A 22898-nucleotide genomic window follows, 5' to 3' on the forward strand; every position below is an offset into this window, starting at 1 on the left:
GCGTTCTCGCTTTGAACACAAAAATTTAAATTCGCTGCTTAGAAATAAACTGCAGATGGCAGTAACGGCAACAAGCGTTAATTTGAAGGCACGAAGAAGAATCTGTTTAACCGGAAGTGAGAGAAGCGGGAGATTGAAAGACGGTAACAAACTTTTTGTTGCGCTGAAGTCACCCCTAAACATTTGTCAAAATGATGAAGAAGGCGCCCAAGTTGAAATACATTATCAAAACGAAAACGAAGACCAACATAAACGTGAGGCCGACGTCAGAAGCGATGGTAAGTAGTGCTAACGAGCTAACGACGCGGTTGTTTGTGACTGTTCGCTTTGTTTATGGCTAATGCTAACTAGCATAACAGACAAAATCCGCTGATTTATACAAATGTTTATTTCTTCGCTTTGTCTTAGATTGAACTCCTGACTCTGCTGTTTCTGAGAAGTCTCGCTGAGGAGGCGAGGGCGAAAGCTTTTGAGGAGAAATCTGCGACAGTCAGAGCTCATCATCTCAGAGCCGTCTCCAAGGTTAGTTCAAAAGCTGCTGAGCTCAAACCAGTCTGTTTTTCTCCGTATCTGACTTTTATGAACGTCAAATCAATATCAGTCAAATATAAGATAACTGGATTTATCTCTTAGGGACTAACAATGTAACCGGACAAACGTCAAACATGATTTAGACTAGGTTAGGTTTTATTTTTGCCACAATTGAAAACACGCAAAATGACAAAAATAACACAATATACAGAGTGCAAGCAGGAGAAAAACCCGAGTAGGCTTATTTGAAGCCTGCAACCACAAAAAAGGGTTAAAATTTCACAATGTTGTAAGAAACACGGACGTTAACACACAACAATTGAAATGACAACATAAAAATAAAAGTAATGGCAAACTGATAACTATATATATATATATATATATATATATAAAATTATTAAGTTATTATTAAGTTATTAAAATAAAAAAGAGTGAATGTGTAATTCATATAAAGATGCAAGCATGTGTTAATATAATATAAATATTCATATATATTTAACTGTGCAAAGGGCAAAAGAAAATGGTTTAAAATTTTCATTTTAAAATCCTTAAATATGTGAGTAAATAAATAAATATGGATCAAGCACCCAAAATAGTTCAAGCATCAATCTCAGATGTTATTCAGTGGCTCTACAATATTGTTTCAAATGGTCAAACATAATCACAGATTGCAAACTGTATCTTAGGTCTACATTGCAGGTTTAAATAACCTCTGATCAGTGCTGCAACTGTTGTTTTCATCTTTGATTCATCAGACAATTATTTACTTGATTAATTGTCTAGACTATAAAAAATGTCAAAAAAAGACACATGCGACAGTTTTTTTTGTAGACATGAAATAGGGAAAACATATTTTGTTATGGTTGTTTCAGTGTGGAAAAGTTTCTTATGACTGTATTGTTATATGAAATCTAAAACATATAAGAAGATAATCCCAAGTTTTTGAATACTTTTTAAGTTAGGGTTTTGTTGCACTGTTTTATTGTCATCATCTGTATTAAAAACAGTTGAGAAATGTTGTATCTTCTGAAAATGGCCCACATCTTAATGACTATAAATAGGCAGCAGTGGCAATAATGTCTATTTTTTTCTTTTACAATTTATGTTTGAGTATCTTAATTTAGTTTTCGGGTGGCAGTAGTTTGATCTTGTCTTGGCTCAGGAACTGGGTGGCGGCTGTTTTTAGTCCGGCACAGACCGGCCAGTACGGCGTGTGGTCTGGTAAATAAAGAGGTGCCAGTTAATACCTGGACACTGCCAAGCATGGCCTAAGTATAAGACATTTGGCCCCAGCGCACAGATATAAAAAAGGCCCCACCACGTCTTCTATATAGTAGTTGTGGTTTAGCCACCTTGTAGTCTTTTTTTTGTGATGAAGAACAGAGGGGGGCCCTGAAACTTTGGGCCCCATTTAGTAACCCATCTGTGCTGCCAATGTGTCTTTGAGCAAGGCACAGAGCAGTTAGTTTTTTAGGGGCCAATGTAGCCCCATCTACTCTAGTATCATCCCTTCACAACAACTGCATGTCTGAATAACAACCACAGTGAGAGAAAAATATCAGAGGGAGTTAATAAAATTTTCTTCTGCTTCTTCTTCTTCTTAACTTAAAGTAAGTCTGTTAGTCACGTTTTGGTCAGAGATGATCAAAGATCATCAAAGATCATCTCTTGATGACTACAGTGATTGTCAGGCGTTTTAAGATGCTGCCTGGAGTCTAAATAGATTTGTGTTTAAAGGCGGGTGCATCAAAAAAGTTAAATGAAAAACATAGAACGTGTTGGAAACAACTGAGCCAGTAAATAGGAAGTTGTTTAGTAGGGGTGCTCAATCAAGATCATCGAGATCTCTGTCCTTTTCAGTATGAATAAAAGTCCTAAACATTTTATTATATCACTTTAGCCAATTTCATATAACATTTCAAAACAAAATGATTTTTGATTGAATGCATTTGTCTGAATTTAGTCAAATTCAATCCAAAATACAGAACTGAAACACACATTTTTGCATTTTTGAGATGCTAGTACTTAGTGCTGGTATTGCTTCACAATAATAATAATTTTATTTCTTGAACACTTTTTTTGATGGCTCCATTTTGAACAGGAGACTTACAGAGGTTGTTTTCTGTCTTTATAGAAAATTCTGAAAAAAGCGCGGGGATGAGGACAGCCATGTGCGTCAGCATTAATTTCATGAACATTTTTCATGAACGATTGCAGCAGTATTTTTGCTGTTTTATGATGTATATGTTTTCTTCTGAAATGTCCTTTTTTATTCTATCTCTTGTGTATCTCTTCTGTCATAAATTTTATGTTCTTAATTAAATTTCTGTGAATCTTAAAATGGCTCATATTGTAGACCTCTCAGTCCCAAAATTTACAGTGTGAAACATTATAGCTCGCTCGATAAATCACGTCATCACTGCTGCTGCCATCAGGTCAACAATCACATTAGAAAGTGTCAAAAAATACAGCAAGACAAATAATACAAGCATGGAAAACAACTGTACTGAGTATATTAAACTTTGATCTCAAAGTTGTGGACAGCTCAGCATGCGTTAGTACTTCCAGATCACTCCGGCCCCCGTCTCTCTCTCCTATCATCCGTCATGCTCAGCCTTTTAAGCTGCATGCTTCACAGCTTCTTCACTGAGCCTCCTCCCAAATTCCTCACTTCTTCACGCTACATAGATTATCTGCGTGCTGAGATGCTATCCTGCTCATACCTTGTCACTGCAGGGTTCTTCACAGACAGACTTTTACTTTCTGAGGGTGTGTGAGTGGTGAAAAGGTCAATTATATCTTATTTCTTGCCATGTCTTTTTGATTTTTATTGAAAATATTTTTTTTGGTGCATTTTCTGCTCCAGCAGAAGCCTGATAGCAGGTGGTGACCTAAAAGCTGTTTTTATGGTTTGTAGTAAAATGAACTGTTGACCAATGTAAAGGAATACTTTTCTCCCAAAATAAGGATTTGTATATACTCACCCCATGTTTCCTTGAATTTGTGTTATCAAAACGTTTTTTGCTCACATGCCTACATGATGAAAGAAGAATCCAAAAAGTGTGAGTATTCCTGATGAATTGGATTAAAAGGGGCCGTCTGAGGGCATAATATTTCAAACTTTTCTCAAGAGATTAATTAAACAAAGGTACAAATTACAACGGTAACTTTTTTTTAGTCTGTGGCAGAGAACAGCAGGATGACTGCAGTTAACAGTAAGAGAATTAGAAAGTGCAGCATGAGAACGGAAACTGTTTCAAATATTCAGAATCAAGAAGTATCCATAAATCCATATTTTTGACAACACTAGTATAATCCAAGTCCAGAATTGCAAACGCTCTCAAGTATAGTTTTTTTTCCCCCTTCACGTTTTGGAGGACGTATGTTAGATGAGGCTTTGAGGATTGCCCCCCAGGAAATTTTGAGCAACAAAACTTCATTCTGAAGAATTTTTATGCACCAATTTGTGCCTTTTCTGCATCATTTATGGTGGAGATGTCATGGTACTTACAGCTTCATGCGTACATAGTTGCTTTTTCTTCTTCCTGTTTTGTGGCAGATTTGAATTCTTATTTTTTAGGTTCCAGACGGCCAACAGCTACATAACAGGAGGCACTGTTGCCTCTGTAAGTTGTGCTCTTGCAGTTTGTAAATATAAAAAGTCTTTATGCAGCGCATGTATTTGAATTTTAGATCACATGAACATTATTACAGGTGTTTGTTCATATGGTTAAAATGGTCCCTAACCTAAGTACTGTCGTGGCATTCTCACTCCTTTGCTTGCTGTCCTCCATCTTAGTCATTTTTTCTGTTTGGCAGTGAAGACATTCCTTGGCCTCCAACGGTTATTTTCTTGATGAATCTGATCCGGCGCCCCGCTGAGCGTAGCTTCGTGGTGTTTATGTTCCCAGTCAGGTTGAGGAGGTGTTACTGGGTTTGTGGAGCCCCACCCATCTCACCTTTGAACCCTGACACCTGCCCTGCTGGTCTCTCCTTGATTCACATATTTTCATGGCCGAGCCTTCTAATAGTGATAATGCATTTGCAAACATTTTAAACAATCTTCCAAGTTTCTACCTGGCAGTTAGCATGTGTTAATGAGGATAGAGTTAAACTTCTTCCCATTCCCCTGTTGGAGAAATGTGCTCTGCAAGCACAATCTAATCTATAAATCTGCTGCTTGCAAATTGATGGATGATATCGCTCTGCAGCATCTGGCTGCACCTCCAGAGGTGTTATTCTATCGTCCTCCTCTCTTGATTTTGCACTTGTTCTGGGGGGATTTGAGAAACACTCCTCTTCCTCTATCAAAATAAAGAAATAGTCGTGCCTCGCCTGTGTCTGAGCACCTGTTGACAATTTAAGCCAGCCAGCGAAGCCCCGTCCAGCTCGTCTGTCTGGCAGTGTGTAACTTTTAACTCCGTCTCTCAGATAAATCAGCTCCAGTGTAAAATCTTGCTGTAAAGCCCCCGCTGAGTCCTCCTTTGACATTTTTCCAGGCAAGCCCAAGAAAGCACGGCAGTCCGTTCTGGCAGAGATGTTATTATGATAACTGGCTGTTCCTTCCTTAATAAGGAGCACATGGTTTCAAGTGTGTCCCTGTTTCTGTTCAATCCGAGGTCTAACAACAATATGACAATGTTTAGAAATAAGCAAAAGCAACAAACCCACATTTTGATTCTATAAGATTTGACAGGCTCTGAAAGGATTATGGCGTGAAGCAAAGAATCATAAATCCCACAGGGAAACCATTTCCAGGAAGGGGAACACTGGAGAATTCAAATCTGTTTTGAGAACCACAAAGTTCCCAAAACAGCCGATAATACACACCGCGACGCCAAACAACAAATTCTCTGGAGCTTATGGCTTTTATCACCTTCCAGCGTTTTTGTGGGAATCTCACATCCTCTCTGACACCTAAAGCGCTCCAGTTTTCTTTTCTCATTGGGTGGTAGTCAAATCACCCTGTGTTTGTGGTTTACAGTTTCTAAATCCAGTCTTCACAGATAACATGAGGTGCCCATTCATGGCTTAAGTTGAACTAAATCTAAAAAGTGTGCACACTTTGGTAATTTCAGATTTTCTGCAGTGGTTGTTTTGTCTTTTTCCATCCCTGTGACTTCATCCAGCCTGTGAAAAGCTGGTGTTGATCTTGTGATGACATGCCTCAAAAACATAGCTTCACTTTTATTGTTTTAAATGGAACCAAATGAGAAGATATTTTGTTGTCATGGTCACACACACACACACTCACCCTATTTGCCTTTCGGCTGAGCGCGTATGCTTTAAAGATGGGACTAAAACAGACGTCTCTGTACTCAGTGTTTTACAATCACCTCTAAACAAGCAATGTAGTTGACTAAATGTGAAAAAAAAACTGTAGCAATTTACTCAATAATGTATAGGTCAGATATTTAATTGGTGAAAACATCAATGCACGTCTGTATACAAATTGTGAGCTACAAGTCAGTAAGATAATATTGTCACACATATTTATATGTCCCAACAAAATGTTGGAATACTTCATCCACAAAATGACTGTTTGTATATCAATTATTCCTTGAACATGTGAGGAAAACTTTGTTTTTCCTTGTATACCTCCACGGTGGATAAAATAAAATCTAAATTCTGTGAAAATTCACGATGAATTTAAGTAAAAGGGCTCCACATTTAACAACAGCAAAACTATATCAAAACATTTGTTACCAAACTCTTACACAAGTTGTACAATATAAAAACATATCTACCTTTTCTTCCTCAATTAGAAAAAATCTGGAATCTATGAAAACGCAAATATTGTTCATATAAAAAGTTTAAACTGCTAACTCAGGGCTGCAACTAAAATTTATTTATTATTGAATGATCTGCTCATTATTTTCTCAATTAATCAAAAATCGTGAAACGTATCCTGTGTAATTTCCCTGAGCCCAAGATGAGGACTTCAGATCGTGTCATATCCGACCAAGAAGTCCAAAAATACAAAATCTTTCATAATATATGACCAAAGAAATCATAATATTCTCACATTTAAGAAGAATTAAATCTGCAAACATTTGGTTATTTGTCTTTAAAAAATCTACTAAAATGATTAATCAATTACCAACATAGTTGCATATTAATTTTCTAGTTTATTGTTGCAGCTCTACAATATTCTAAATCATACCTAAGTAAGTTGTTTATTGGACCACCAATGGTGTCGAGTTGTGATGTCATAAATTCACGCCTCTATCTATGCGTCTTTAACTCAGATTTAAAATGAGCATAAATAAACTGTCTTCCTTGCGCAGCTGAATGTAAATTTTGGTGTCAAACTCTGCAAAGTGAAGGTCAAGCATCTGCGTGAAGTAACAATAAGAAAACATATTTTTAATGAAGGGGGACTTTAAAACCCCCAGACTAATAAACTTATAAATGTGCGAATAAATGTTGAGTTTGCGACATGTCAGGATACATTTCCATCAGGTTGGAATTTAAAGTGTTGCTCCATTTCTGTGAAGAGACAGTGATGTGATAAAAGATCAGGAGGAGTGTCGTAAAGGACGGCTAAGTCAAGAGAGGAGGTTGGGAGTGTGTCTGTATGTGTGTGTGAAACAGAGACAAGCCCACAGCAGCTCACCCAAACTTACAATAAATCTGGGTTGCGACTATCATGATGGTTTCTCTTCTGTTTGCGTTCTTCGTGGCGTTCTGCCGGCTTCAGTGATTTCATGGAATGCACGTTGAATTTTTCTTCAAGAAAACGTTTGCACTCGAATGCTCTCTCACCCAGACTGCAGCCTCTACATGGGTCCATTTGAGTGAACTTTATTTTAAAATGTACATCGTGGGATTTTGGATGTGATGCAAGGCACCGACTGGATCGATGCCGCACTGAAGGAGAAGGAAAATGCGATTGCCATCAATAATTTGGATTCTGCACTTCATGAATCTTACAAAAGGCCTCGATGACGCAAGACGTGAGTATTCATGCACATCATATCTTGTTTGACATGGCTTGTGTGAAATGTACCTTATCTTTTGCTTGGTTTTCTGGTGGAAGATAGTAAACAGTAGACAGACACAACATATGGAGACAATAAATGTGCTCTTTCAGCTTTCAGGGAACAATGTGGTCATAGATTTCCATTGGTTTTACCCCCTTGCACATTATGAATTGCAGTTTGGCTCTGTCTGTTGGCTCATAAAAAAAGCTGCCCGTAAAATTTCATCCTGCACAGAGCACATGAGTTTTGCATTCTAGTTGCACGAGCTCAGAAAGAATATTAAACTCACTCAGCGTTTTTATAGGCAGAAGCACACATCTCATATCTCCTCTCCTCAGGTAGCTCCTCCGTGAGCAGACTCTGTCCGTCAGGTTGTGTGACCTGCTCTGCCCTGAACGGCTGTCTGTCCTGTAAACCTCGTCTCTTCTTTCACTTGGAGCTGGACGGGATGCGGCAAAGGGGCGCCTGTCTGTCCACTTGTCCCCGGGGTCACTATGGCAAGCGCTCTCCGCACATCAGCGCCTGCACCAGTGAGTACTGAGGGACACATAGAGGAGTGCTTAAAGGGACACTTTACCCCAAACTCAAAGATACATTTTTTTTCTCTCTTATCTGAGGAGCTATCATGGTTCCCACAGTCATGGAAAACCTGGAAAAGTCATGGAACTAGTAGAAAACTTTGTGTGTGTGTGTGTGTATATATATATATATATATATCTTTTTTCCTAAAATTTTTTAACAATTTCTGAAGAAAACGTAAAAATATGTTGCCGATTTTTAAAGAATATCACAGGTTTGGAAGGCCTTTGTCTTATTTCAAAGATTTTTTTAAAAAAATGTATTTGGCATTTTTTATAGAAAACTATAACAAAAAAAACAGAAAAAGTTGGACATTTCTATAGCTGATGTCCTCAACTCGCACAATCTGGATCCATAAATAGCACTACAGGTAAGGAGGGAAAATGTATTTTTGATTTTTGGACAAACTGTCCATTTAAGTCAGCGGCTCTAATGTATCGGACTCTCCAGGGTCAGGCTTGAAATATCTTTTATGTAAACTGAAAACTTATTAAAGTAAATATCATTTTACGCTGACCAAAGTTTATTTTCATCGGCCTGCAGGGTGTAAGGAGGAATGCGCCTCCTGTTTCAGTGAAAGTTTCTGCACACATTGCCGCCCAGGTCACTTCCTGTTCCGCGGAAAATGTGAAAACAGCTGTCCAAATGGGCTGACGGCAAACGCAGTACTGCGAGAATGCACAGGTGAGGCACCGTGCAGCATGTTGCACAGCACAGTTTGCATGATATCAGGTAACTACAGTGAGATTTTTTTTGTCTGTTTCAGACTGTTCTCCAGGCTGCGAGGTGTGTGTGAGGAGGAACATGTGTGTGAGATGCAGAGCAGAGCTGTACTTTCTCCACGGCCAGTGCCATCAAACCTGCCCAACGGTATTCGAACCTGATGTGCAGCTGATGCAATGCGTCCTCCCCGGTGAGAGAAATTCACTTTCGTTGACTGTTTCCTCACACCTGAGACAAATACATTGCTTTACGTTTTCATCTCTTGCTACCTCTGAGTGTCTTTCTCATCATCATGTCTCTCCTCAGTGCACTGTGAGGTCGGAGGATGGACATCTTGGGGTCCATGTGTTCGGAAAAAGAGCAAGCAGGCCTTCAGGAGGGGACAGGAGACACGTATCCGACAAGTTCTGCAGCATCCAAGTGTTTACGGTGACCCCTGCCCTCATGTGTCAGAGATCAGGAAGTGTGTTGTCAAAAAGAGACTGAAGAGTCGACCCAGGTTCTAATAAGTTAAAAGGGAGCCCCTTATAGACTTTTAGTTGAAATTTCAGAGATATTCAGATTGTTATTGCACATTTTATATTGGTTGGTTAAACTATTATGTATTAAACTATTGTAAATTTGAAAGATGTAGTCATCTCAAGTAAAACAGATTTTTTTATGCAGTCCAACAGAATGAACTTTTCTGCGATAAGTTCAAGTCACTCTATTATCATGCTGTGGGTAAAAAGATGGTATGTATTGTTTGAATTTCTCTAAACCAATCAAAATTGTTGTGGGCGGTGCTAAGCCAAGGATGCAGTGACAGTGCCCTTGCAAACAGTATCAAAGTGACACACACCCAGTGACAGGGCTAACTGTTAGCATCACACGGCATACATTACCCAGCGGTTACTAACGAGTTTAATGACAGAGTCGAGCTGCTTTGATATTGGTGTGAGTTTGTTAGGATTGTTTAACAGAGGTTGTTGTTTCCTGTAGCGAAGGTGATTTTTAAAAAAAATTATAACACCCAGATGGTGGAAGGAGGAGCACTATCTCAGTGTCATCAATATTTTTTTCCCAATGCATTGTCTACAGAGCAGCTCCACACTAAATACTTGATAAAATCAAAAATTTAAGGTTTAGCACTCTATCTTTTGGATTTGGGAGAGACTTATTCAAAGTTCATTATCTTTTTAGACTATCTTTGACCAGAAGAATAACAAGTATGAACTTTTGAAAATAGCTGTTGTTCTCCTGTACGACTATTATAATATTTTGGTTGTATAGATATTTTCTGGGGATGCATGATGTTGGATTCTTTTGCCAATATCTGATATCCTGTCATACAACAACTCATTGAGCCGATAATCAATATTGATATGTCCACCTAATTTTAGTGATCATCAAGTCTATTCTGTATGGAATTAACATCATATAATGCATACTCCTACCGTAACAGCCCACCTGCAGATGAAGATATTAAATACAGTGCTTTGCAGTGTATAAAATATTCATTAATTGTGCAAAATAAGAAAAATACTTCAGCTTAGGGTTGATGTCTTGTACATGTTCACTTTGTCACCTTAAAAATAAGTATGTGATAACGGCAGAAATCAGCACGTTGGTCGATTCAGACATTTAATTTAAAGCTAATATCTGCCGATATCGATGATGTGCCATTATCGTGCATCCTTAATATTTTTAGCCTATGGTGTGGGTATTTTGCACCATAATGAGTCAAATAATCATGACACAATAATATACATGTATGGTACTTTTAATTAATATGGCCACATGCTTTGACATAACCACCGAAATAATATAAAAAAAGAAATCAATTTCCATAGAAACAGCCCGTAGACTTATAAAAATGTGATCAATACCTCCCCCAAAAAGATCTGCCTTACAAAAGAAAAACTTTGCTCTTTTTAAAATGAGTGAAACTTGTATTTTTATTTTTTAACAAACACATGTGGTCATAATTCATAACAGAAGTAATGCGCGTTACGTTCTGTGCGCAGATCTACAAATCATGTATACTGCACTGGAAAGGATGTGACGCCGATCCAGGAACACTGAAGTCAGTCGGACTTTGACCGGAACCCTGGTCTGACCACAGCTCAGTCCTCACTTAGCGTACATAACTTTATAACCAAAAATAAATGCAGCTTTATACATTTCTCCATCTGCGCTTCTGCTGAGGACGCTTCTACAGATATCACACTGTTCAGGTGAGTGTTTGAATACAGATGTTAATAAAATGGAAGCTCAGTGACAGCTAACATGCTAACATATGCTTACAGCAGCTGTCAAGTTAGCGTTAGCATAACGTTAGCTAGGTTAATGTTACCTTGACGTTAGCTTTACAGTATTTTAGTCGTCGTGTTACTTAACATTAAATAGACGAGTCTGTAATGCTACTGCCAGTAATATAGGCTTGATTTACAATCTAATGCAACTAGAAAATTAGTGTGTTAGCTAATGTTAGCTTAGCATTGCGTTAACTGTCAAACAGCAGGAAAGAGGCCTCTGATATAACTCGTAATAAGCTGCAAAGTCACGGATGCCAGCCAGTCCGCGCTTTCGTAGTTACGTTTCCTAAATTAGCATTGTTTATAAACTGCATTTAATTTCAAAATGTTTGCGAAAAGCGTATCTTTCTGTTGTGCTTGTGCTTGAGGGTGTTTCCAAAACTATCAACAGAGCAGCGCATGTCAAGTGGGGCACCTCCAAATATGCAGTCACGGATAAACAATATGTTCACATGAACTAACACATAGGCCATGCAACACAAAGTTAGCCAGGTTGATAATAAAATATATATGTAAATTAGATATTGGATAATACAGTAAAAGCTTGTTTAAATTAAGTTTAAGTATACGAGGTACAGTTGGATAATACAGTCTAAGTGTTGCCAGGCAGACCTGTTGTGATGATGCTGTGTTTCTCTTTGCAGCATGGCAGGCTGTGGAGAAGTTGACCGCTCAGTAAGTGCTCTGGCTCCCTCTAAGCTAATAGAGGAGGTAGGAGACACTTCAGCTACAGACCCCTCAAGTTCCTCCTCCACTACCCCGGAGTGTGCCATCTGCCTGCAGAGCTGCGTCCACCCTGTTCGCCTCCCGTGTTTCCACGTCTTCTGTTTTCTTTGTGTGAAAGGTGCTTCCTGGCAGAGCAAGCGCTGCGCTCTCTGCCGACAAGAAGTCCCAGAGGACTTCCTGGAGCGGCCGGTTCTCCTCTCACCTGAAGAACTGAAAGCAGCAGCTGCAGGGGTGAGCCGCAGTGGAGGGACCGGAGGTGGTGACTATGCATGGTACTATGAGGGGCGCAACGGCTGGTGGCAGTATGATGAGAGGACAACCCGTGAGCTGGAGGAGGCCTTCGCCAAGGGCAGGAAGAGCACAGAGATGCTGATTGCAGGGTTTCTTTATGTGGCCGACCTGGAGAACATGGTGCAGTATCGGCGCAATGAGCATGGACGCAGACGCAAGATAAAGCGGGACATTGTAGATATCCCCAAGAAGGGAGTGGCAGGACTGAGGTTAGATCCCGAACATGCCCCCATCCCTGCAGCTGTCATCCCAGCTGTGGCAGAACGTGTCAGCTCAGCTGATGGATCGGACACTGACGGCCAATCACAATCTTCATCATTTGCGATTATGGCATCTCTTCCCCCTGTCAGACCTCCGACACTCCTGGGGCGCCATCTCACTAGTTCCCCTCTTCCCTCACCCTTAAGTGTGGAAGAGTCTTTCTCCCAGCTCCTCATCAGCCAGCCCGAGGGCGAAGAGGTGGAAGGAGACGATGAGCTGCACACGTATGAATATGCATCCGGCAGCAGTGAGAGTGAGGAGGAGAGGGAGTGCGACAGAGGGAGAGGAGAATCGATGCCACAGAGGAGACACATGCAAAGACCGCTAAGAGAGAGCCAGCCAGCCAGGATGCCTCCGAGGGGTGGGCCCTCCAGTTCTGCACTCAGTCTCCGCTCACGCAGTCCTGATGGTCAGTGCACTGTGACGGAAGTGTGACAGCGACAGGACAGTGGTTTCTGTTCTACAGATGACAGTGCTTAAACTTTAATCAGGTCGGCAAAAAAGTTTGAAAACCAGTATGCATCTTTAAAGGTCCCATGAAATGAAATATACCTTCTTCATGTGCTGTTTTGTCATTCTGTGTATTTTGCCCTATCAATCATGTGCCACATACAACCCTAAAATGTATTTTACTTATTTTTATATCAAAACATTCTTGGCCTATTCAGATGTCTCCATACATTTGAGTGTATGTTTCATGTAGTATTGCTGAAATAATAAAACATTTGTCATTTCATGGGACCTTTAACACACAAATTAAAGCCTTTTGTTATAAACTTCAAAAGCGAGTTTCAGCCAGCATATATAATGCACACAGTGATAGTTATGCATCGCTCTCAGCAGCAGGTTATGTAGTGAAGTATAACAGTCTTGAGCCCTTTTTACACCTTGTATTAATATGCGTCCTGGCTTATTTGGTCACAAGTGGACCACTCTGAGTACAGGTGTAAGTTCCACATAGCCCTTCAGTTAAATCAAATTTTACTTAAATAAAGGCAGTAAGTGTTCCTATAGTGTGACAAATCTCCCACTGGTTAAAAGCAACAACACATTTGGTCTTTGCAAACTAAAATGATTCACTGGTTTATTTGCATACAGAGTGGAGAAGTGAGATCTGAACATGTGGTCATTTGAGACGCATGTGGAGAGGCGTCTAATGCCAGCTGCGGAATAGAGCTGTCCACTTGTGACTGGATCACCCAAGTGACATGATAATACCAGGTGTAAACAGACTGTTGTTGAAGTCAAAGAAAGTTGAGAACCTACAGCAGATTCTTGGTAAATATTGGCCAAAAACTATAATTTGTCACTGCCTTTCCATCGGTTTGTGACACGGCAATACAACCTCTTTTGAAATTATCACAATTTTTCTTGTACTGGGTTCAGACACTACAAAGGTATTTAAACCTTTGAAACGTCAGCAACTTGGCTTGCTTTCAGTTGAAATTACAAGAAAAAAAAGGCATTGACCATCTTGGCAAGAATTGTTCCGCAAATTGCAAGAAATAAGTGGATTTGTTAAATTATTTTTAAAGAAGCAAGGGAAAATTGTCCAAAAGATACTTAGAATTATCATAACATTTAAAACTATTTTACAGAATGATTTTTTAAGCACTTTTTCTATTATTTCCTTTTTTTCTTGTTTGTTTTATTTTACTTTGTTGATTTCTAATTTTCATGTAATCTGCTTGTACTTTTTACTTTTTTGCTAATTTTTTTTGTCATTTCTTCTAAAGTTCCTCATTGCCTTTTACCTATGTTTTTGAAAGACATCAAGTCAATTTGCTCAGGTCTCAAAGGGTTAAATTACACCGTCTTTGTTCTCTAATCTTTAGGTTAATGTGGCTGATTCTGTGATGGTGTAAAAAAAAAAAATCAAGCTTAAATGTAGCAGCTTATGTACCAATTACATAGCGTTAAAACTGCTCACTTTTCCCGCTTTGCTGCGTAGGTTTTTTTGAAGTTCAGGACCTAATTAATAATATTCAAACTGGAGTTTGTGTGTGTGTGTGTGTGTGTGTGTGTGTGTGTGTGTGTGTGTGTGTGTGTACGAGGAAAAGAGACTGTATTACCTGTATTTTAGTGTGAAAGTCTTGTTTTAATAATGCTGTGTGTTTGTGTTGTTGTGAGCAGGGTCGGGTGCTGAAAGCTACTGGCAGAACCACTGGAAAGTGTTTGGCTAAATACGTAGAGGGACACATTTGGATTTCTATTTCTTGTCGTAGTGCTCTCGATAGAGCTACTACCAGGGCACTGACACGTACTTGGACGATCTCGAGCTGTCCTCACGCACTCTGTTCCGTTTTCGCCTCAGCTGCTATAATTTTAACTGTCAACTCATCACTGTTGGTGTCTTAATGTGTGAATTACCCAAAACGTCTGTCTGTGTGGTGTTGCCTCTGTGGTGTTTTGTCAAGTCATTAAATATCTATAATTTAAAGTGTTGGATGATGCGTCCTTTTTTTTTTTAGTTGAGAACTATGGGTAATAATTTAGATTAATGGGAAGACTGGAAACAAACGTGGCATTGATCCACAGGCCTGTCTGCAACATTTGTCCTGATTTTAAATGCAATGTAGTCAAAAAGTCCACTGGATGGAGCTGTTGCACACATTAAGCTGTGCTTCATGCCACCTGATCTCAGGCTCCACACAAGTAAGATGGTTGGAAACTTGCCAATAAGAGCAATAACATTCTTTCTCAGTCTTTTCCGACACACAACAGCAGTTATTTTTACAGCTTCGTCGCTCTGGTCTTCTCTAATACTGCTGATAAAAGACACTGGGAGTGTTATAACTTGCTGTTACTGGTGCTGCACAAAGCATGGGATTGTGAATGTACAGGTTTGTTTCAGGTTTTCCAAAACCAAAACTACTTCCACCAGTGCGGCTGCAGTGTTTGCCAGCTGAATAAAAGCACAGGCTCAGTGTGTGCACATGGTTTGTGACTTGAATAAGAAACACGTCTTAATGAGCCAAACTCTGGCAAGTAGCTTTGTAGAGCTTCCATGTAACTTTGTAACTTCGCTGACAAGAGCAGTGAAATGTTGTCTGGCTAAAGATGTGTTTTTGTATTTTCGATGCTTTAAGTATAATTAACATCTGCAGACTTTAACCCTTAGGGATTGTTTGGTGTGTTTTACATGTTTTACTTTCTTCATTTTTGATAATCTTGGCCGTGTTCATGCATATGGCATACATGAGATTAGCATTGCAAAATTTTGAATAATAGTTTTCATGGGAAAAATATTTGTCCAATTTTTTCAGAATTCTGATTTTTTCATCTGAATTATCTTAGACTTTTAGACTCTATCAGCTTAGAGGGAGCCAGAGCTCTTTCTTAGACTAGATTATCTTGTTAATTAAAAAAAATAGAAGGATTTTTCTATGAAAACTTTTCAGAATAGGAAGATAAAACCCTTATTAATTCCAAAAAAGGGTTGCTGTTTTTCTCGTGAATGCATTATGCTTCTTTACATGTAGATGACAAGTTCTGAAATATTTGGTGGTGATGAGTCGGACTAAAGTTTCTTTATTGTGTTTAGCGATCCAAGGTGCCAGTGAGCATGCTGATTGTTTTGTATTTACTTAAGTCCACTTATCAGTAATCAGTTACCAATCAAAATATCATACGCGACGATATATGTGATATTTTTCCTATATAGAGCTCAGCAGCTGGACTTCTCTGTTGTATCCAGGTAGATCAAGAATATGTCACATGATAGAAAGGGTGAAACTTTAGCTGGCATGCTATGAGACACAGACAGATTAACATGTCATGGAAACATACTGTATTTAGATTGAACCTGTATAGAGCTGCATCTGTCCATGTGAAGGACAGTTATGTTGCGTCTGAGTTAAAAGAGGACAGATATTGAGTGTGCGTGATAAGTCATTGACTGCTGCTCTGCATGATGTGGCCAGACGAACACACAGACAGACTGACAGGAGACAACACTACTATATGTTTTCAGACACATGGCTGCCCTTTAACTCCCTCATACGTGCGATCATATCCTGCTCAAATACCTCGTGTAGTCTCGTTCTTCACACTACAGAAAATACACACGCTGTCTCCAATCCCTCCACAAATAGTCCTGTCAGACCCACATCTTTCGGCACCCCGAGGCCCGCAGCATGGCATTGTTGTTGCATGGATTATTTATGACCTTGTTTTTATTGAACAAGGTCAACTGACTATGTAAATTGAGTGTTTGTCTATTTTATTCTGTAAAAAATGGAAACATGCATGCATTTTTTGCAGCTGTTCTTTTTTTGTAACACGTTTGGTATCTGTGTCAGTTTTTATGGTGCAATTTTAATATTTGGATTCTTTGCTGCAGCTGTGCATGTTGCGTCTGTGCGTTTATGTACAGTATGTCACAAGTATTTCTAACCATAATGCTGAGATTCACAGACGGGGTATCTCACTCCTGCAGGAGCCAGGAATGACCTCACTCCTACTGTAACCATCATCGACCTAACACCATTAGAGCCTATCAAGTGACACGCCTCGCTAAGCTCGCTGCTACTGAACCATTTATAACATCGATGCGTCACATCATTACTATGATGACTTCTAAAATCATAAAGTTTATATTATGAGTATTCTCCTTAACTATATACAGTAACACATGACTGCACAGTCCGTGTTTGGACTGTATCCATCATATCTGCTATCTAAAGGAGACTGAATGGTGAGATATTAAATGGAATTTGAACCTGGAATTTGCTTCACACTTTACGCACCACTTTATTACATACACTGACCTAGAGATTAAAAATAGGCCTATTCCTTAATCTACAGACAGAAATGTTCTGCAGGAGGTACAAGATGGTCGACTAACGTCAGACTTAAGTGTCAAAATCATGCTGGTCGACTAATGTTTTAGTGGCAAAATCATGCCATAAACACAGTTAGGTTTGTTCAGCTTAGTTTAGCATAAAGATTGGAAGCAGGCTGAAAAGTCTGTCTTACTCAGCTCAAAGTTTTAAAAGAAATCTGTGCATCAGTACCTCTACATTTTGGTATCTAACAGATTAGAACTAGTTTGTTTTGTTGCGTAAAAACTACAACTTGTGATTTTAGAGGGAGCCCTGTGGTGCCTTTGCTGGTGCAATATAGTGACAGGCTGCCACAAAATACAATTCGGCCAATAGGCACCTTTCAAAACACTCAAGGGCACCTTACAACAAACAGTTAAAAACAAGCAGCAAAACATCCATCAACCTATACAATAAATTAATATAAGACAAATCATTGTCATAAACAGTAAGCATACATTCATTATAATAAAATCATCATCAGATGATATCAAAATATATGTCACTATAAAGTCAAAGTGAATATAGCAGCTATAAATATACGTTAACAGCAAGTGAATGGTCCATGGATAGTGAAAAATGTAACAACAACAAAAATGAGGTTGAGTTATTTGTGTTATTTTGTTGTCAGGACCCCTGCAGGTATCTGTGGTTTCCCTTTTCAGACAGAGTAGTCAAATGTGCCTCCAACACTTTCTCCCTCTATTGTAGACAAACAGCAACATGTATGACTTTATCAGTCAAAAGCTGAACTGCAACTCATGCCATAATTTGAGTTCAAATATGAGCACAAAATGATACTGCAAAAAAACTTAAACATTCATGAATTTGGATTTGAATTGGTGGGTTGAATAAGTTTTGCAGTAGCTAAGTGTACCGTATGAACCGGCAACTAATGTGTAGACAAGTGATGGACTGCTTTAATGATAAGTAGGCTTATCGGGGTATTTAGCGTGCTCATTAGCATGCTCATTGTCGCCTTGAATCACCACTGTAAAAATAAATAAGGTCCTCAGTCGGAAACATGGCCACCAAATAGTTCAGAGCATTTGTCACCACACGTGCTTCACCGGGGTTTCTACGTTTAAGGGGGCGAAGATTTGACAGTTGCACCTTCTCCATTCCAGCCTGTCAGTCGGTCCTGTTGGGCAAAGACGCTGAAGAAACATCTGTGTCTGTTGTTCCCTCAGCCTGCCACAGTGAAAACAACCCGCTGACCCCAGATTTAATTTACATTTATCTTGTATCGTTTGTGTCTGGTCTGCCTCATTCCTGTTCAGCCAATGAAAGGGCATGAAATACGGCAGGTTTTTGTCCCTTTGACCATATAACACACAAGTGTGTGTGCATTATGTAGACTTTATTGCAGTCCATTAGTCCATGTTATCATTGTTGTCTTTGCAGCCCTTTCTTGCTTTTTGAGATCATTTGTGCCTCTTAAAGTAATTTTGTGTCTTTTTAGGGATTATTTTGTGCCTCTGTTTATTTTGTGTTCTCTCATGTTTTTCAGTGTATGTGTGTGTCAATTTGAGCCAATTTGGAGTTTATTTTAGGTAATTCTTTGTCTTTTTTGGTTGCTTGGTGTCTCATCTAGCCTGATTTGAGTTTTTTGTAGGTAATTTTGTGTCTTTAGTGGTCATTTGGTGTCTCTTTGTAGTTATTTTGTTCATCCTCAAGGTTGCTTTCTATTAATTTGAGTCATTTTGGAATTTTGGGGAAAATTTTGTATCTTTCTTTGATTGTTTGGTGTCTCTTTGAGCCTGTTTTGTGTTTCTCTTAGGTAATTTTATGTCTTCTTTAGTCATTTTGCATCTTTTTATAGTTATTTTGTTACCTCAAGGCTGTTTTTTTTGTCTTTATGGTCATTTTAAGTGGCTACCTGGTCATAAAGTGTCACTTAAGTGACACTTTGCAAGTGAAGGTCAGGGGGCCCCTGACACTTTGGGCCCCTGCGCCCAGTAAACCTGTTCAGTAATCCATCTATGAGAGCTGATAGCATGGCAGTAGACTTATAGCCCTGTTGTTGAACACACTTTATTCCTCTGTGCTAAAAGTGTAAGTGTGTGTGTGTGTGTGTGTGTGTGTGTGTGTGTGTGTGTGTGTGTGTGTGTGTGTGTGTGTGTTTGTGTGCGCGTGCGTGCGCGTGTTGTGTAAGGTGAACATGTTTGCATGGGCCACAGGCCAGACGGCGGGGCCATGTAGCCGCTCCCAGCTGACCGCTCCACTGAAACCAAATTAAAATTGGTCATTCGTCACACGATAAATAGATCACTATAGTCACCTCTGCCGGGCAACACCAGCTAATCCCACGAGAGCACCCTGCTCTTGTTTTGAAAGCCGAGCCTCACGGGTTGTCTTACAAAGAGGAGATATTCGGGCCCCATTCTATTTTAATGGAGAGGGCTGAAATTCTCAAGAACCCCTTTTGGGCCCTACCGGCTGTCCTTGATGGTCCCACCTCTCGTCCTGCTACACTCATCATCCGGCATTTGAGATGGCCGTTTTCAATGGATGTACGCAGACACACTGACAGTTCGGACATGTGGACGAAGATAGAGCGAGTAGGACCGTGACACGAGCTACAGTCCAGAAGACGGGCCGTTTTGTACTTTGCAGATAAAGTGGATGAAAAATGGAAGTGCAGAGTGGTGGGATTTAAAGTACACCTGTGGTCTAACAGGGTTGACTCCTGAATTCATAATTTAAGCCGTCAACACTCCCAGCAGATGAACAGGAGTTTAAAAATTCCATGTTATTGATACGTGTGTTCAAGAAGAACAGCCTCAACAACTACTGCAGTTTTGCTTTTATTTAATATCTTTAAAGGGACAATTCACCTCAAAAACAAAAATACATATTTTCCCTCTTACTTGTAGTGCTATTTACCAGTCTAGATTTTTTCGTTGTGAGTTGCCGAGTGTTGGAGATATCAGCTGTAGAAATGTCTGCCTTCTCTCAATATATTGGAACTAGATGGCATTTGGCTCGTGGTACTTAAAGTGCCAAAAGATAAATGTGAAAAACTCAACAGCAGTGTCTCTTTACAGAAATCATAACGCAGTTACTCAAGATAATCCACAGACCTTGTTGTGAGAAGTTTCATACGGGAACTGTATTCTTTCTACAGAAGTACATCTGCTGATCGTATCACCCTGCAGAAGGAAGCGTGCATCTACTGCTAGGTAGCACCACTGAGTTAGCTAACTTCACTGCTCAGCTGAGGACGACATTAATGTGTTCATCTCCCTCTGTCTCAAACACAAGCCTTTCGTCCATGAGTTGATGCACGTGCGCTTCTGATACGGTTGGCAGGTGTAGTTCTGACCTTTAATATAAGTCTGTAAAACTGCTGTAAAAGTCTTCATTGGTTAGCTTTTAGGGGTATTATTTCAAACCATTACTTTATTATACAATTTAAAACATTTATCTAACATGACATGTAACATCAGTTAGTGTATTCTGGATTTAATGTTGTCAACTTCAATCAGGTACTGAGTTCGTTAAGATCACTGCTGGCATGATACCTTTATCTTGTGACAACACCCTGTTGCCCCCCCCCAAAAAAAAAAATAACCCATTACCATTTATTAGTGTAATTCCAAGATATTAGTATAGTAAACATTTAATTTTAAAACAACAAATTACTGTAAAATAAATTGTTGCAACCACTGCCATTCTTGGCAATAAAAAAAGGAACATTTAACATTTAAATTAACCTTTTGAAACCTGAATAAATTAGCTTGACAAAAAAATGGGAAGAAGGCAAGAGGCAATGAAAGAAAGAAATTACCCAAAAAAATTTATAAATCAATTTTAAAAAATTACCTTAAAAAACAACAACAAACAAAAAATTCCAACAAAATAAAACAAACAAAGAAAATGAAAAGAAAAGAAAAAGAAAGTTGTTTTTTTAAAAAAAACAAACAAAAAAAAACAAAGGCAAACAAGATTTGGAAAAAATACTTCAAATATTATCATAATTTTAAAAAAAGATACATTTCTAAATTTACTAATTTCTTGCAATTTGTGGAACATTTCCGACCAAGCTGCTCATTGACTTTTCCCCATGTTTTCAAAAAAATCACAAATCAAAGGCATCTGAAAGCAGCATAGGTTTCAAAGGGTTAACTTTGCTATAACATCACAAAGGTCCTTGGGTAATTATTGTGATTAAGTGGCACGGAAAGGGCCTGATGCTTTATGTGTTATGTGACCTAATATTTTAGCTGTGGCAGAGACGGGCTGTCTACACTTGTTGCTAGGCAGACTTTAAAGCCTCTATTCATCTAAGGACAAGCTCGATATAACTTCTATACATGCGTGATTATGAGTGTTACATCTCTCTGAATGAGCCCCTGGTGGCTGACTGACATAATGTCTTCTCGGCTGTCTGAGGCATGTGTGAATCTCACACTCCGTCCTGCCTCCTCCCGCTCACATCCACCTGTCCCCTGCCCTGTGCCCTCTGCCCCCGTGCTGCGTCTCTCTCCTGACGAGCCTCTCATCCATTGGAGCCCGGCTCCGGGGGTCCACACTGAAATCCTCAGCATGTGTCAGTTGCTACTGCGACGGGCTCAAAATAGATTGTTAACTGCCGCTTGTATGTGTGAGTGTCTCACAAAAATGTGGACAGCAGAGTGACAGGACCACCCTGTTCCAGGGGTTAAACATGAAGGGGACCAGACGACCCGAAACTGAGCTGTTTTATAGCTGTTTTACAGGGTTCCTCAATCCTTCACTTTGCATTATACAGGACAGTTTCTCTTGTTAAATATTAACAGTCCGGAGACGTTTGCATGTCTCGAACAGCATGCATGTTAGTGTACTTTCAAGTTCTACAGTGTTTGCATTTTTCATCCACTGTTAAAGGATGTTCCCTCGTTGGCATCCACCTGCAGCGGACATGTGAGAGCGCGGTTCCGTAAACAAACTGAGAGGACGGACACCTGTTTTGCAGCCATGATGTCATGGTACTCTTTGAGAGGACAAACCTCTGAAATCCAAGAACAATTTAGTGTACCTCAAACACAAGGAGCACCCTTTCATTGTATCTCACAGATATAAGATATTAAATCATAACTAAGATTCTAAAGGAACAGTTCACCACAAATTTAAAACACATATTTTTTCTCTTTGCATCCACTTAACACCGGCATTGATGACAGAATCATTGGTCATCGGGTCCCCAAGAAAGCAGCTCAGCATTGCAGCCAATTTTTTTTCTGGTGGCCTCTAGTGATATTGCAGCAAAAAAATACCCTGCAGCCCAAAAAGCATTTTCTGCATAGACCACCATTGTATTGGAGACTTTTATAAAACTCTTGACACGGCAATTCGAACTGCAAACAAGGTCAATTATGACTGTATGACTGTGAAATTTGGAGCTGAGGCAATTTTATTTTTGTTCCTCAAGCTGAGAAAAACGATTTAAAACTGTGATGTCATCACGATGTAAAGTTTATGAGCTGGGGAAACACTTCTGCGCATATTCAGTGGTCTGCATACTGCTGAAGTAAGCTACAGTGTAATATCTGACACGCTGATCTTACTTAATATTATCTTTGAAACCGATTGCCTTGAAAAGGAAAGTAAATTTAAATATTAATCTTGATTTGTATTTACTTTATATCCAGCTGTTAAGTTTACTTAAAATTCACCTACATTTACTTAACTTTGTTAAGTTG

General features: G+C 39.3%; 3 protein-coding genes across 5 annotated transcripts; all 3 read left to right on the forward strand.

Annotated features, from left to right (window-relative positions):
• The first annotated feature begins 70 nt into the window (after nt 1-70).
• cenpw (centromere protein W) lies at nt 71-2872 on the forward strand. The gene is made up of 3 exons (XM_042504022.2): nt 71-278; nt 409-522; nt 2666-2872. Exons 1-3 carry the CDS (start codon nt 192-194, stop codon nt 2690-2692), a joined length of 228 nt encoding a protein of 75 aa, XP_042359956.1. The 5' UTR covers nt 71-191; the 3' UTR covers nt 2693-2872.
• Nucleotides 2873-4655: 1783 nt separating this feature from the next.
• Nucleotides 4656-10260, forward strand: LOC121955979 (R-spondin-3-like). The gene is made up of 5 exons (XM_042504077.2): nt 4656-7487; nt 7853-8044; nt 8637-8777; nt 8860-9006; nt 9123-10260. The coding sequence occupies exons 1-5, from the start codon at nt 7418-7420 to the stop codon at nt 9320-9322; spliced, it is 750 nt and encodes a 249-aa protein (XP_042360011.2). The 5' UTR covers nt 4656-7417; the 3' UTR covers nt 9323-10260.
• A 581-nt stretch (nt 10261-10841) lies between these two features.
• Nucleotides 10842-14831, forward strand: LOC121955383 (E3 ubiquitin-protein ligase rnf146-like). 3 transcript variants are annotated; one of them, XR_006106629.2, is made up of 3 exons: nt 10842-11032; nt 11758-12882; nt 14525-14831. XR_006106629.2 is itself a non-coding variant. In XM_042503317.2 (3 exons), exons 2-3 carry the CDS (start codon nt 11759-11761, stop codon nt 14572-14574), a joined length of 1092 nt encoding a protein of 363 aa, XP_042359251.1. In that variant the 5' UTR covers nt 10842-11032; nt 11758; the 3' UTR covers nt 14575-14831. The 3 variants fall into 3 exon arrangements, 2 of the variants coding, with proteins under 2 accessions (XP_042359251.1, XP_042359252.1); XM_042503317.2 differs by having other exon boundaries at nt 11758-12800; XM_042503318.2 differs by having other exon boundaries at nt 10843-11032; nt 11758-14831.
• The last annotated feature ends 8067 nt before the right edge of the window (nt 14832-22898 follow it).

This window comes from Plectropomus leopardus, chromosome 16 (genome assembly GCF_026936395.1).
Source record: "Plectropomus leopardus strain MGB_pleo_1.0 chromosome 16, ASM2693639v1, whole genome shotgun sequence".
Classification (NCBI taxonomy): domain Eukaryota; kingdom Metazoa; phylum Chordata; class Actinopteri; order Perciformes; family Serranidae; genus Plectropomus; species Plectropomus leopardus.

Coding starts and splice junctions, on each gene's coding strand:
- cenpw (XM_042504022.2), top strand. CDS start 192: ATGATGAAGAAGGCGCCCAAGTTGAAATACATTATCAAAACGAAAACG. Junction 279..408: donor GGCCGACGTCAGAAGCGATG/GTAAGTAGTGCT, acceptor GCTTTGTCTTAG/ATTGAACTCCTGACTCTGCT. Junction 523..2,665: donor ATCTCAGAGCCGTCTCCAAG/GTTAGTTCAAAA, acceptor CTGTCTTTATAG/AAAATTCTGAAAAAAGCGCG.
- LOC121955979 (XM_042504077.2), top strand. CDS start 7,418: ATGCGATTGCCATCAATAATTTGGATTCTGCACTTCATGAATCTTACA. Junction 7,488..7,852: donor AGGCCTCGATGACGCAAGAC/GTGAGTATTCAT, acceptor TCCTCTCCTCAG/GTAGCTCCTCCGTGAGCAGA. Junction 8,778..8,859: donor AGTACTGCGAGAATGCACAG/GTGAGGCACCGT, acceptor TGTCTGTTTCAG/ACTGTTCTCCAGGCTGCGAG.
- LOC121955383 (XM_042503317.2), top strand. CDS start 11,759: ATGGCAGGCTGTGGAGAAGTTGACCGCTCAGTAAGTGCTCTGGCTCCC. Junction 12,801..14,524: donor CCGCTCACGCAGTCCTGATG/GTCAGTGCACTG, acceptor TGTTGTGAGCAG/GGTCGGGTGCTGAAAGCTAC.